The sequence below is a fragment of the Mytilus trossulus genome, chromosome 4 (genome assembly GCF_036588685.1).
Source record: "Mytilus trossulus isolate FHL-02 chromosome 4, PNRI_Mtr1.1.1.hap1, whole genome shotgun sequence".
Lineage (NCBI taxonomy): Eukaryota > Metazoa > Mollusca > Bivalvia > Mytilida > Mytilidae > Mytilus > Mytilus trossulus.
The window spans coordinates 81,871,355-81,886,337 of NC_086376.1; the positions used below are offsets into that span (position 1 = coordinate 81,871,355).

The 14,983-nt window shown below is 30.2% G+C and overlaps 1 protein-coding gene across 2 annotated transcripts in view; it reads left to right on the top strand.

The window, feature by feature from the left end:
• Positions 1 to 14,983, top strand: part of LOC134716114 (1-phosphatidylinositol 4,5-bisphosphate phosphodiesterase epsilon-1-like) — a 73,394-nt gene that overhangs the window by 49,341 nt on the left and 9,070 nt on the right. For both annotated transcript variants that reach the window (XM_063578889.1, XM_063578890.1), the window contains 14 exons: positions 3,109 to 3,243; positions 4,074 to 4,133; positions 4,692 to 5,115; positions 6,026 to 6,240; positions 6,940 to 7,062; positions 7,744 to 7,848; positions 8,780 to 8,887; positions 9,171 to 9,287; positions 9,633 to 9,782; positions 11,714 to 11,810; positions 12,389 to 12,491; positions 13,072 to 13,262; positions 14,088 to 14,322; positions 14,634 to 14,758. In XM_063578889.1, the coding sequence (XP_063434959.1) occupies positions 3,109 to 3,243; positions 4,074 to 4,133; positions 4,692 to 5,115; positions 6,026 to 6,240; positions 6,940 to 7,062; positions 7,744 to 7,848; positions 8,780 to 8,887; positions 9,171 to 9,287; positions 9,633 to 9,782; positions 11,714 to 11,810; positions 12,389 to 12,491; positions 13,072 to 13,262; positions 14,088 to 14,322; positions 14,634 to 14,758 (2,188 nt within the window). The remainder of the gene's footprint in view (positions 1 to 3,108; positions 3,244 to 4,073; positions 4,134 to 4,691; positions 5,116 to 6,025; positions 6,241 to 6,939; positions 7,063 to 7,743; positions 7,849 to 8,779; positions 8,888 to 9,170; positions 9,288 to 9,632; positions 9,783 to 11,713; positions 11,811 to 12,388; positions 12,492 to 13,071; positions 13,263 to 14,087; positions 14,323 to 14,633; positions 14,759 to 14,983) is intronic.

Genomic DNA, 14,983 nt, shown 5'->3' on the forward strand with positions numbered 1-14,983 from the left:
CAAATATAATGAATTTAAGACTCCAGGTAAAAAATGAGCATAAACAAGATGTAGGATAAAAAAAAATTAGTACATATATATAGTTTATTCACTGACCCCACCTCCCCTCTTAACTTATTTCATGAAAAATTGATTAACCAATATGTGTTGATCTGTATATGGTTTCATAGCATTCAAAATTCATGATGGAAAAACATTTGAACAACGCTTTGATTTGAAAGTCTGAACAAATGTTAGAACTGCAATTGAATCCATATATTTCAATCCAAAAATTGATAATAGATAACAAAACTTGCAGTGATTTTCCACCATGCATGATAAGGTACCAATAATATAAACAAGCACTGTTGTCGATAACTCATTCAGTTCTTGAATGTACCGTGTTTGGAATCTGAAAAGTGGTTTTTAAAATGTTCTTTGTAAACAACAATTACATGTTTAATGGAAACAATTGTTTAGTAGGCTGTAGTAATTTAGAAATTTTCAAGTACAATAACAACAAACAGTGAATATAATTAATAGAAGAGACGTGCAATTTTGAACATATACCAAATGGAAATATTGTTTAAAGCAAGACCTTCTAATATTTGATTGCATTTATTGTATCATGGTGATTTTGTAGGCTGTTTTAATTACGAAATTTTTAATAACAATTATATCAAAACAGCAGAGATATTAATAGAAGAGATGTGCAATTTTATACATTTACCAATGGAAATGTTGTTTATAACAATAATATCAATTATTTCAGTGCATTTATAAATAACATGCTTAATGGAAATAAGGTTTGGTAAGCTGTATTAACTTAAAATTTCAAGTACAATCATAACAAAACAGCAGAGATACTAATTAAAAGACATGCAATTTAGTACATATCCCAAATAAATAAGTAATTCACCGCAATAATGTCTATTGTGACGTTATAATTAATGGAAAATGTTTTTTATGTGGCAAATAAGGACCTAATTTTTACGGAAAATTCACTAAGACCTCATTATAGAATTTTTTCAAACATTTTTAAACAAAGATCACTCACTCGTTTATCTATGCTATGCTACCTTTTCTTGTTCACAAAAAAACCTAACAACATTGTACATTTTTTACAATCCAAAATATGTTTGGCCTGTGTCACTTAAGTTAAGCTTAAACAATATGGTGTGCTTGATTACCTGTAGGTCCATATTTGTAATCGTTTTCAACTAGTTTCTTATTTGTAAATTTTTTATTGTCCATCACTCTATTCTTAAGTGCATTTTATTGCATTTCAAATTCACAATGTATATCATTGTTTGTTTTTTTTGTATAATTTGAATTTGTGTATCCTAAAAATCAAACATTTATTAAATGATAATTTTTTATTTTTTTTTACAGTCTTTAAAATTGACATTTTATGGTCTAATTTTTCGTCTAAAAATAAAAGCATTGTTGTGACACGGACACGTGTGGAATTTTTCCTTCTTTTTTAAGGCTTCTTCTATTGAAATGGAAAAGTATGATAGTCTTGACGTAATCACGCTAAATGAGCATGATCAATATAGATCTAGAAATGGCATGCTGGGAATTAAATGGTTTCTCACTTTTCATTTCCTGTCTTGCTGTCATTTGCTTTTGTTTATATGAATTTTATCAATTATTGGTTGGACTACCTAAACAGTGCAAGGCCATATGAAATAAATGTTTAGTTTATCCTTGTTTATCTAATCAGCCTCAAGCATGTTGAGTTCCTCATTTGAAGATTTTAGATAAAAACAACTGTTTTTTATTTTAATTTATAGATATCTTTGAAATTAAGACAAAATTTAGACAAAAAACTTTGGCAAAAAATTACATCTTCACAAAACTATGGAGAAGTTGCAGGCATTAATTAAGAATTTGAAATTATCTGTTTTTTAAATTCATGACAATTTATAAGACGAGATAAATTTTGATTCCTGATGATTGTGGTATAATGTACATTAAATTGGACCCTTCCAACAATTACTCATTTGTCCTAATGTAAACTAACAGAATTAAATGTAAAAGTTAAAAAGGCTTGACAAATCCACCTAATATTGTGTTGGCCTTATTCGTATTTCTTGTACTTAATTGTTGTCATGGAAAAGTTTTTACATTTTTTATCCTAACTCTTTGATTATGAAATGTTGTAAAGATTTATGATAGAAAAAGCAATATCAGCCTACAGAATGACATACTTTAAGTTTTACAAGTATTCCATTTTACGTAGGATAATCGTAACACATGTATATATACAAGTGTAAGATTCTATAACATCTTTTGACAAGACTTTGATCTGTGAAGAAGTTTTTGAGGTTTTTATATTGGATGGTTATGCAAATGTGTATGATTTCTCAAAATGAGTAAGTTTATACATTTGTATATTGTATCTTATAGTGAAATTATTTGTAAATTATTTCAAAATGACTTACAATTTTTTAAGCCTAAACTTATGCATACATGTGTTGGCTTTTTAAATCACATGACCCAAATTTAAAGAGCCAAGTTTGCTGATGATTTTAATGGGAGGTGTCATTGGTGTATGTCTGTCTTTGTCTTAATTCAAAGTACATGTAGGTCATTGCTAATTTGATCAAAAGTAGGTCACTGTTTATAATTATTCAAAATCAAAGAATTAAATTTTAATAAGCCCTTTTGTTTCGAAGTTACAGAGAGGGATCAATAAATGTCTTGTCTTGCACTTTGAACATTTTTTGGTGGTGCATTATTTTAGTTTTATGGGGACAATTTGAAATTTGCAAAATTCATTTCTAGAAGTTTATTTGACAAGGAAATTAAAAAAAACAAAAAAAACAATTTAATGCTCTCCTCAAGCACCCACTTTGCATACTATTTCAGGGAGTTTGTATGTTCAAAAATCCACTGCTTTCACAGTTTGAATATTTACTGACTATAAAGTGGTAACTATGTGTTTTCTGTGTTAGAGAAGAAAATTTACATTTAACAGATTCATTTGTGAGGTTTCTTTATTGAATGAAAAAATGATAATAAAAAAAGAAATACACCCTCACTTAAACCACCCTCTTATTTTTGTTTGTTTCATATATTTGGTTCTATAGTCATGATAGTGTATGTTATATTTTGTACTTGCAGGTATTTGGAGGTCGTCACTGGTCAGCTAGACCCCAGACCACTTCTGGCTCACAAGATCTCACACCATCTTCTTCCAAGTGGACACCTAATGTTGGACCATTTAAGAAGAAAAACAGTAGTTTCTCATCATCTAAGGTAAATGTTATGTTAAATTTAAAAAAAGAAAATTAAGAAAAAATTAAGACAGCAACCAAACAATATAAGAAGACATTTCATCATCAAAGGTAAATTTATTAAAAGGAAATGTAGGTTATACCTCATTAGGACAGAAACCTAACAGTATAAAAAGACAGCTAAATACTAAATACTTCAAGCTATTTGATTCTAAAAAATGAGGGCCTAACAAGAGATGGCTTAAACTAATAGTCTTCAGATTTATTGTCCTATTTGTATATTTTGAATAAAAAAATATGTAAATGAAGCTTTTGTTAGTATGGTTGAAAATGACACATGTTTTACATATTAGTTGGTCAAAAATTATATGAACAACAGCCTTCGCATAAAAAGTATTTAAACTGCATTAGCATCTTTGTGTAGGACACTCTTATTACATGTCAAAGCAAAGTATCTTTTATTGTAATGCTGTTACTTATATAGAAATGATTTGGGTTTCAAGGCTTTTTTTTTAAAAGCTTTTACAGTTATACATTGAAAGGATATACTATGGACAAAATTTTAAAAATATCTAATTATTGTCGTATGAACATCAGAAAAATGTTAATTGATTGATTTAAAAAATTTTAGATTTATAAATGCAAGGGGTCAGAGTGCAAACTAGTCATACCTTTTATTTTGAATACTGTGAAGTATGCATAAATACATTTATGACAGATTATTATAACATGCACTCACTATTATACAATGTTCATTTTTTCATTAGAAATAAGTGTTACTACCTGAGATTTTTTAGAATGTATTTGAAAAGTAAGTTACCTAAATCACATTAAATGTATGTTCCTATTTAGAGTGTAGAATTAGATGGTCAAGGCTCAAGAAGGTCCAGTGGATACATTACAACCTCCAAGGTAAATATTTTACTACTTTCCCTAAGCGCATTTTTGATAAACAATTAAAGTGTTTTAACTTGAAGCAACTGACCTAAAAAAATAATTAAGTAATTCTATTCCCATTCATACACAGTAATATTGATGAGGCACTAACCCAACAGTGAAAATAATGTTACGAACTCTTGAATTTGTATAAACTTTTTTTATTTCATTTTTAATCTGATATGCGATTGAACAAAACATCATGTTAAATAGTACAGCTTGGATGATTAAGGTTCAGATACTGCACACATACCAGACACCTACTGAAGGTGTAATAGGGTTAGATAAGACAAGCATTTTTCAGTAAAAGCTGTAGATACCATTTCAGAATTTAGTCATCAGATAATTACATATTTTATAAATATTACAATGATGATTCTTACTATAATATTTCAATTATAAAGAGCACCAAGATTGCAGTTCTGATCAATTGCCAGTTTTATCCCTTTTTGTAATGCTCATATTCCCATGTAATGTGATGCAAATTATATCATGATGTCTTTCTATAAAAAAGTTTTTTTTCTTCAATCACAGGAATCTAGTCCAAAACTAGCAGGCAGTAGTGCAATAAATGACAAACACTCAGGGATGTCTAAATCATTTGAAACCGGTATACCCAAGTCTCTCGCAGCTAGTGACCAAAACCTGGATAAACTGTTGAAAAACGATAATGGTGAAAGGCCACGTAGTCTCACATTCAGTTTTACAAATTGTTATCGTAACAAGCGAAGACGTATGTCTCTTGGAATTCATTCAATGGAGAACAAAACAAGCTCAATAACACATTCCATTCAGCTGACATTCCTGGATTTCGTTGATTTGTTTAAAGCTTTTAGTTTACGATGTCGGAGAGATTTGAAAGATTTGTTTGAAGAATTTGCGTTGTCGTGTAAACCTAGCGGAAAAGATCCACCTGCTGTTCGACCGCCTGGATATGCTCCACCCCCTGGGGATTACTGTAAGTTTTACAATGTTTTATTTATACTTTTTACAATATTTTATTTTGTATACATCATTCTTATGGTATTGACATTTAATTTATACTGCTGTCTGTCTGTCCATCAGTCTTATTTGTCTGCTTTGAAAACTTCATACAAATGATAGAGAATGCCTTTTAGTTATATGAAACTAGTATGGAAATTATAGAAATGTGAGAATAATTAATGCTTCATTTTCATTTAGAAATTATTCATTTGTCTTCCCAATATTACTGCACTTTAACCATCAGATTTAAGTCAATCTTAGATATGTTACAGACTAACTTAATATAAAAAAAGGAAGATGTGGTATGATTGCCAATGAGACAACTGTCCACACAAGACCAAAATTACACAGACATATGTTTTACTTGAAATTTAACACTTTTGTTATATCACCATACCAAAGGAGGAGGATTGATAAATTGTTTCAGGTCTGTTCATGCATTGTCTGTCACATAATGTTTTGGCCACTCTTTTCTCAAATCAGATCTTCCTGAAAAGAGAAGATATGATAAGGTCACTTTCTTGGGCCCTTATATTCAAAACTGTTAACAGAATACTAATAAATTCTTACCCATAAAAATTGCTATGAAATTGCATTTCCCTAAAGAACTACAAATTAAGGCTTTCTGTAATTTGGTATCTGACTTCATGTGAGCATATAATTAAAACAAGATTTGAAAGCCAGCAACGAAGAGGTAAACAAGATTTCAAAAATGGACATTGCGTCCTTAATTTGGACAATATTTTCAATACATCTGGGCATAATATATTACATTGTAAAATACTTATTGCGCTAAATTGGGGAATATTATATATTGCAGGAGTTTGCAAAATTGTTAAATGCTATACAATACAGTGGTAAAATATAAACATATGATATTATAGGTGTGATTACAAGAAACAGTTCATATGAGTTATCACAAGACAACATACAGAGACATAAGATATGTGATGCCATTGCTGTAGCGAGTATAGGACCAAACTGTGCAGGAGTTGAGAGCACACAGAATCGCTGTCTTAGTCTTAAGGAATTCAAAGAATTTTTAGAAGAATACCAAGATCAACATCTTCATGATGAAGAAATCATACACCTTATTCAGGTATTGTTATTTTATAGTGTCTTCATGATGAAGAAATCATACACCTTATTCAGTCATTGTTATTTTAAAGTGTCTTTATGATGAAGAAATCATACACCTTATTCGAAGTATTGTTATTTTATAGTGTCTTCATGATGACGAAATCATGCACCTTATTTAGGTATTGTTATTTTAAAGTGTCTTAATGATGAAGAAATCATACACTTTATTCAGGTATTGTTATTTTATAGTGTCTTAATGATGACGAAATCATACACTAGCTATCCCAGCCAATTTGCTATGCAAGATATTGCAACCACTTTGCATCTTATGTCTTCATTTTGAATTCATTGGTCACCTGGAAGGGAAGAACAGATATGCTTTATACAATTCATAACATTCTCACTTCATTAGTTTACATGGCATAGAATTTGAAGCATTCTACAATTATTGGTTCATTTCTGGCAAAACTGAAGATGACTTTGATTTATTTTTATAAACATGATAATCTAAATTTAGAATTGAAATGGGGAATGGGTTAAAAAGACAACAACCCAACCATACATAGACTTGAAAATAGTCCATCAAAGAGCCTCCAACACAAAGTTGTAACCCAATGAAAATCATTAACAAAACTAGCCATATTTAAAATTGTGAGATTGATGCCATAAAGTGTACAAGTCATTTAATAGGGGATATATCTTGGTTTTATCATTTCAGCAACATGAAGCAGACCCAGTATTACGTAACAATAACTGCTTGTCATTTGAAGGATTTGCTCGGTTTTTGATGGACAAGGATAACTACGCCTATATCTACGAGAAAACCAGACACAATGACGAGGTAATGGTAGTAAGTTATCTCTTTCCATCTATATGGACTGTTGGGTGAATGATGGCTGTTTTCTTTAAATGGTCATTTACTTTATGTAATGTCGTGTTTGTTAGATTTTTATATTGATCAGAATAATAAGGTATAGAGCTTGGTCATTGTTGAGATCAGCTCTACAAGTGTTATAAGTTTGATATATATTATTTCTTTCCCTATTGTTTCATGGGACTGCTGTATTTTACAAATATAATGATTACCGGTATCATCATTTCTTCAATTAATAGTTGCTTTCTAAAACTGTATCATAATTTGGAAATGGTCAAACATTGTATGTATGAATATTTCAAAGGTTCTCTATCTTAAATTTGGATGAATTAGGCTTTATTGAGCATACATTTGACAGACTTTTAATTGCCAAACTTTAAAGATTTACAATCTCTTTCAGCTTCAGTTTTTTCAGCAAGAATATTTTAACATAGATGTTAGAAATTTACATGAAGTTAATTTTCACGTGAAGGATGTAAATAAAATTGACTGTTGTTAACACTTTCAACACATGTAAAAAAAATCAGATTATTGTAATTAATACTGCATAAACATACCAAAAAATAAAATATTGAATGTAAAGCTATTGTTTAATTTTGATAAATTGTGAATAGTTTGGAATAAGATAGTTTGTTTATTGCTTTACAGGATATGGAACAACCACTGTCTCATTACTACATAGCCTCATCTCATAATACATATCTAACAGGGCACCAGTTAACTGGAGAGTCTTCACCAGAACTGTATAGCCAGGTTTGTTACCAGTAGTCATTTTATACATCTGCCTTTTTTTGGCTTTAAGAAATTCGAACATATGATATACATGTTTATCGGTAATTCGTATATTTTCCCTTTGATCTTACTGCCTAATATTTTCGAGTATCAACGCACTGGCTGTATCACTGAAAATATTAGGCAATACATTGCGTGACGTCATAACATTGCGTGACGTCATAATTAACGATAAACAGAATAATAGGTAGTTTCGTTTTTGATACTGACTATATCATGTTGAATTAATTAAATTAACTCACCCTTACCGGCTCGTCTAGATATTCCACATGATATAGTCAGTATTAAAAACTCAACTACCTATTATTCTATATATATCAGTAGAAATTTAAAACATAATATAAGAAGAGGTGAGGAATTAGTCACTACTCTGTTTTCTTTATTATTATACTATAGAGATCATACTAGACACAGATCTAGATATAAGTATAAATCAGATATTGTAAATAATGGTTTCAAGTCATACTGTATGAAATATGAGATTTACATTTGCAGTTTTTCTTTGCCTAACTCATTAGTATGGCATGTGAAAACCAGAATATATATAAAATGGAAACATTATCAATATTGCATAATATACTATAATTGCACTGATTTTGCAATATGGCTTAAACGAGAAAAATAGCGGTTTAACAGTACAATTTACAAAAATCAATATGACATACATGAACAAATAAACTACCTCGAAATTACAAGCTCTTGACAGGGCATATGTTCATAAATAAAGAATTGTGCAAGGCAAAACATTGTTGTGTGCGCTGAACTCTTCTACTTTTTTGTGAGATTTGATGCCCACTTACCAGTTGATAAGTAAGAATCAATTTACAAATTCATACAGATTAAATTTACAAAGTTTAAGAAATTGATAACATTGATGGGGATCTTTTTGTAGGTGTTATTACTAGGTTGTCGGTGTGTAGAGTTGGACTGTTGGGATGGAGATGATGGGTGGCCTATTATTTACCATGGTCACACTCTAACCACCAAGATACAGTTTAAAGTAAGTACTTAAAATCATAATTATTACCATTATTCTGAGATGAAATCAGCAATAAAAAAAAAAGAAAAATGTCTTTTTATAGCCATTTAATCATATTTTAACAGAAAAAGAACCAATATGGGTTAAACAGTGTGATACTAATTCCTGTTGCTTTCTTTTGATATACAAACAAATCTGGAATAATCCAATAACTTTATTCCATGAAATTCCTTCTCTCAGGGCAACTCTAGAGACATGTTATTCATATTTAAACTGGAAACATCTATATTTTTTTCTTTTGTAGGCAGCTGTAGAGGCTATCAATAAAAGTGCCTTTGTGACGTCTCCCTACCCTGTTATCTTGTCTATAGAGAACCACTGTTCTGTCCCACAACAACAGAAGATGGCCAAAATATTTAATGTAAGTTTATGCCTCTCAAAGAGCAACAACAGATACCAAAGGACATTTAAAAAAAGAAAAAGACAAACAGTCAAACAATAATCACCAATACATAACATAGAAAACTAGACTAAGCAATAGAAAACTGAAATATGTATGCATGTAAAAAAAAAGATGAAATTTTACTTAGCCACATTTATTTAAAAATATTTTTATAAGTAACCTGTATATAAAATATGTGAAATATTAAATCTACACAACCTGCAATTAAAAAATTGCCTAAACTGTTTATTGAAGCAATACAAATTTATAGTGAGATCATTTAGAAACTGTTTCAACAGAGCTTATTTTCTACTATATTAACAGGAAGTTTTTGGAGAGAGACTTGTTACCAGTTTTTTGTTTGAAAGTGATTTCTGTGAAGACCCCCAGTTACCTTCACCCAATCAACTGAAATACAAGATATTAATAAAGAACAAGAAAGCTAGAGACCAGGAAGGCTTTCCTTTGAAAAAGGTTTGGATGGTGATAAAAAGTTTCTTTAGTTTTGATTCATTGCAATATTGATCTATTTAGTTTAAAAGACAAAAAGGGTTATTTACTATAAAGAGTTAAAATTGTTTATACTGATAATTCATTATAATTCTTTGATTACTAATTTTTGGGGAAAGACGGCTTCAAGCCATCAATCCCCTATGGGATTGACCAGAGTGACACTCCCTCACATCATTCATTTTGTTTTTATACATATTATGGTGTGGAAAACCCCCCAACAAATCTTACTTAGATTGAAGAGAAGGAGACCCAGAAATGAATAGTTTGACTTTAAACACTTTTTTACACATTTCCGTTCTGTTTCTCACGAAATTATCGTATCTTGAACTCTCCTTTACACTATTTACGTTTATTTAACAATCCGGAAAAATTAGTATGACGAGATATTCTAAATATATACAACCTACATTGTATTTTATAGTGAAGTCATTCTTGGAAGAAGCAGGGATATCCTTCACCAGTTCACTGGTTATTTAAATCAATCTTAGAGATCGTGCACTAATCACAAATTTGCATTTGTTAAATCTAAACATAATATTGTTTACTGTAGATGATTTAAACATCAACATGCAATACTTTAATTTGTAGGTCAACAACTTTCAAAATAAACAAAGATCGTGGGGTTACATGAGACAGGGGAAAGAAACGATTTTATTACTTTTTTCGGGTCTCACTAATTAGAGACAAGAAGCGTCAAAAAGCGACAAGAAGCGTTAAGAAGACTATTTAGCGACAAGAAAAAAATGTTCTTCTTGTCGCTTTTTGTCGCTAATTAGTGAGACCACTTTTTTCTGTAAAAATTCTGAGAATCTTCCTCCAATTCAGGAGCACCTCAATTGATGAGTAATTATCCACTAAAATAAAAGTTTATGTATTTAAACACTTCAAATGTGACATTTCATTGGATTAGTAGTCTTCTATGAAAACTAAATTTTTGTGTACCTACATAATCATTGTAATGGTAAAAAAATAAATAATAAAAATTTGCATTTTGTAGTTTAAACATATATTTATTATTTACAAATATTTCAAAATTATGATTTGGAAACAAGCTTCACACAGTTTACATCACTCATATTGTTTTTTTTTATTAGTACCTGTTTCCCTGTGATGAGAGTTGTAACTCTGAACTTCAACAATGGAAATTTAAAACTGAATAGATTTTTCAGTCCACACTTTCTAAAGAAAAAACTTAAAAATCCAAGAGTACTGTCACAAAAAATGGAAAATGGCCCTAGCCTGCAGTTCAGTGGTACACAATCAAGATTTCAAAAAATATTGTAGTTGTTGTGAAATGACAGAATTCAGTTGAGTTTTAGATAATTAGCTATCAACTTTAATCAAATGTTTAGATTTAGAAGATGCAGATCACTTCCATTGGTCCAAATTGAATTCTAAACTAAGGAAATGAAATTACATGAACAACAATTGATTTCAATATTGTCAACCTTTCTACATGTTCTAGCTGTTCTCTTATATTGATTTTCCTCTGAGTTCAGTATTTTTGTGATTTTACTTTTTTCATTCTTCATATGAAAACTATCAAAAGATAACCCCCCCTTTCCAAAAACATAATAAAATAGAAACAAGGGCCGTCTTTCCCCTAAGAGCTATTCAGCTCTTTGATTATGGATTTCATGGGTACAAACAAACCATGAATTACAAATTTTAAAAGAATCACAAACTTTTTATAGGCTTTGAAAGCAGAGATTTGAAAAATTTAATATCTACGAATATGCAAGTTTTCCTCAATCCCTGATATTGATACACATAAATGAATCATCAGTATAACCTTTTGGACATATTGTTGGCTGTAAAGTATACTTAAATGATAATGTTTTATGCTATTGTACTCTTAATAATGTTTCATATGTCTTGGAACCTTTTCTAAGGTATCTTCATGTCCAAGAACCAACAGTATGGCGTCTACAGACTTTGATGACGATGATGTTGATGATGATGAAGATGACGAAGAGGAGATAACTGATGGTAATTAGAAATTAAAAACATCCCTAAGACGGACACTTTGTCATTATTTTGGCAAAATATGTACCATGAGACATGCTTTATAGCTTACTGTTTTGTGTGAGCTTAGGCTCTATGTTGACTTATAATGGTTTACTTTTGATATTGTTACTTGGATGGAGTGTTATCTCATTTATATAAATAATTAAGAATTGAATGCTTCTTTTTGTAAATTTATTGGGATGTAAAAGCGTTGACCGAAGTACATTTTGTATGAAGCGCGGAAGCGCTTCATTCTAAAAATGTACGCACGGTCAACGCTTTTACAACCCAATAAATTTACAGAGAATGAGTTGGTATTGAATTTGAGCTAAGTTTAGGTATACTGTGTAAGCTATTTTTCGTTCAGCATGTTCATATCATTAATTGTCCTGTTGGTCATTTGATTTCATATTTTTTTCACAAAATCAGTGGAAATTGATTCTTAACTTGTATTGAATAGTGGTACCTCAACTTTGTATTGAAAAATTATAGCCTATTCAAATAAACATGTGTTAAAACAATCAATGAGAGAACATCATATGTATCTATATTTATTCCAGTAAAGGAACAGCTTCGTACATCTGTTGATAGCCAAGACAGTCAAGCTGGGGACCAGGAAGATTCTAGAGGAAGGAGCAGTACACCTTCTGATTATCAGGGGAGGTAATTATATTTGAAAAGTATTTTTAAATCTCTTATCAATGTATATGCAATTGATTTGGTTTGGAAATTTTACAGAAAATATAAAGGTATGCAGTTTTCTTGCAGGTTATCAACTCTGTTCTGACCTACACAATAAACAGAGATCAGTGTTATCTTTGGTTCATGATTTCTAATAGAAATTTTAGATGATAAGGCTATTTTCTGAGTAGAACTTGAACTAATGATAAAGTTGATAATGAGCAAAAGAAAGATTAGGTCTTGTGCGCTCTTCGTCTCACTTAAAAAGTTTGTCTGTGGCAAGGAACACTTCCAAGTAAAAATATTGCATAGTTGTTGATTTTTCTCCTGAATTGAATAAATGAAAGCGAAAATCTTTGATTTTGTTTCAACCAGAAAAAAATGGTTTGTCCAAGACATGTAAGGAAATTCCAATATTTTTAAGAAGAAATTATTATTGTTGTTGATTAATGTAAAATCTAGATTGTTTGTCAAATATTTTTAACTTATAAAAATATGTAAATCCATGAGTTATAATTTAGATATATGTAATGAATTCAACATCTAGATAATTCTTTTTCAGACCTTCTTCTGGATCTTTCAGTGAGAGAACAGAAAGAAGTTCAAGGATCCAGTCAGAACTAGTTGACTGGCAGTTTGTTGATGATCCCTACGACCCTAAAACTCCCAATAAATCCAAGCAAAAGAAAACCAGTCAAATTGCCAAAGAGTTGTCAGATCTTGTTGTGTATTTCCAGGCAATAAAGTTCAGAGGTAAGCATGATGTTTTTTTCTTTATAATATGAATGATCTAAGTAAGAAATATCTTTCTTATAGCTGGGTAAGAACAGCAATTCCAATGCTATTTAAATTTACAAAATAAAAGTAGGAACCTGGGTTTCAAGAAGTTTAAATGTATACATGTATGTAGACAGGAATAAAAAAATCTCTAGCAATTGTTTTGTAAATCTTTTATGATAGTGTATTGTGTGAATTGTGATTCTGACATTACTTTGTAAGTTTAATTTCTACAATAACATGAAAACTTCTGAATGTGTTATTTCATACATTTATTTTAATGTCTTTTTATTCTTTAAGATAGTGTTGCTATTGCTCATTGTTGACATGCATAACAATATTCCTTAAGGATGTCTGCTTGTCATGTTTTGGAATTTATGTCAGATTTTCGGAATCCTCATCTTTTATCCATTTGAATGCCTTAAAAATATTTCCCCATGAACCCCAATTTTTCTGTTAATAAATCTTGTACATGTATAATTATAAGTCATTTGTAAAAATATTATGAAATTTTATTTATTTTTTAATAGTATTTGAGAACTTTAACTGGTCAATGATAAAGCTATGAAAAATCAAGAGAGAACATTTTCCCGCCAAAATTCCAATGACTAATATCTCGAAAACAAGCACATGGACCCCTATATTTTTTTTGCTATTTTGATTCCTCTATTTATTCTCTATCAATACATACTAGTTTTATGAAAAGTTATTTATTTTGAAACTGAGCAGCAGACATCCTTAAAGCACAATAAAAACAAAAAATTGTAGAGGTAAAAACTAATTTGAATAATTTACATTTAGGGTTAACCATCAGTCCCAATACCTCACTAAAGAAGAAAGGAATCAGAAGAAGTGCCATTCTAACAAGTAATCCAAGTACACCTACCACTCTGTCAGAGAAGAGCGAAGTGAGTGTGTCTTCAAATATGATTCGACAGAGACGACCAGACAGTGTTCCTCCATGTTACCAGGTGTCATCACTTAATGAAGGCAAAGCCAGGACACTGTGTAGACGTAGTCCAATTGGTGTTATCAAATATCCTTAATGTATAGTAATTTAGTGAATTTATTTTAAAATCCAGTTAAAACTGCTCTTGAGGTCATCTCTATTAAGCAGAAACCTGTCTTGTCAATAGTTCTATATTTTTAAGGTCAACTTTTGGCATAAGTACAAATTTTGAATTTAAATTCTGTTCAAAGTTAACGACTACTAAGTATCTATCTATCCATCAAACAAACACATTGCATATAAAGTTGTTTCCCATCTTGCATTAGAATCACTTCATCTAAGATTGATAGAAATTTGTTTTTTGAAATAAATATATAGTTTACCTTAACCTCATGTACTCATACTGAGAAGCAGCTGATGAGAACATACCCATCAGGCATGAGAATTGACTCATCCAACTTTAATCCTGTCATTTTCTGGGCTTTCGGTCTCCAGATGGTAGCACTCAATTATCAAACTGAAGGTAAGAATTATATAATTGCAAAAATAAAGAAGAAAAGTTCTAGTTTAGGATCATTTACATGCATTGCATAGCAATAATTCTTATATCCAATATTAATTACAGGATAAAATAAATATGAAACATATTGAGAAGGATTTGGTGTTTCAAAATAATTTCACAATAGCAGATATATTTGTTTTGACGATATATGATTAAAGTGGAGACTACTGTATTACCACAATTGTC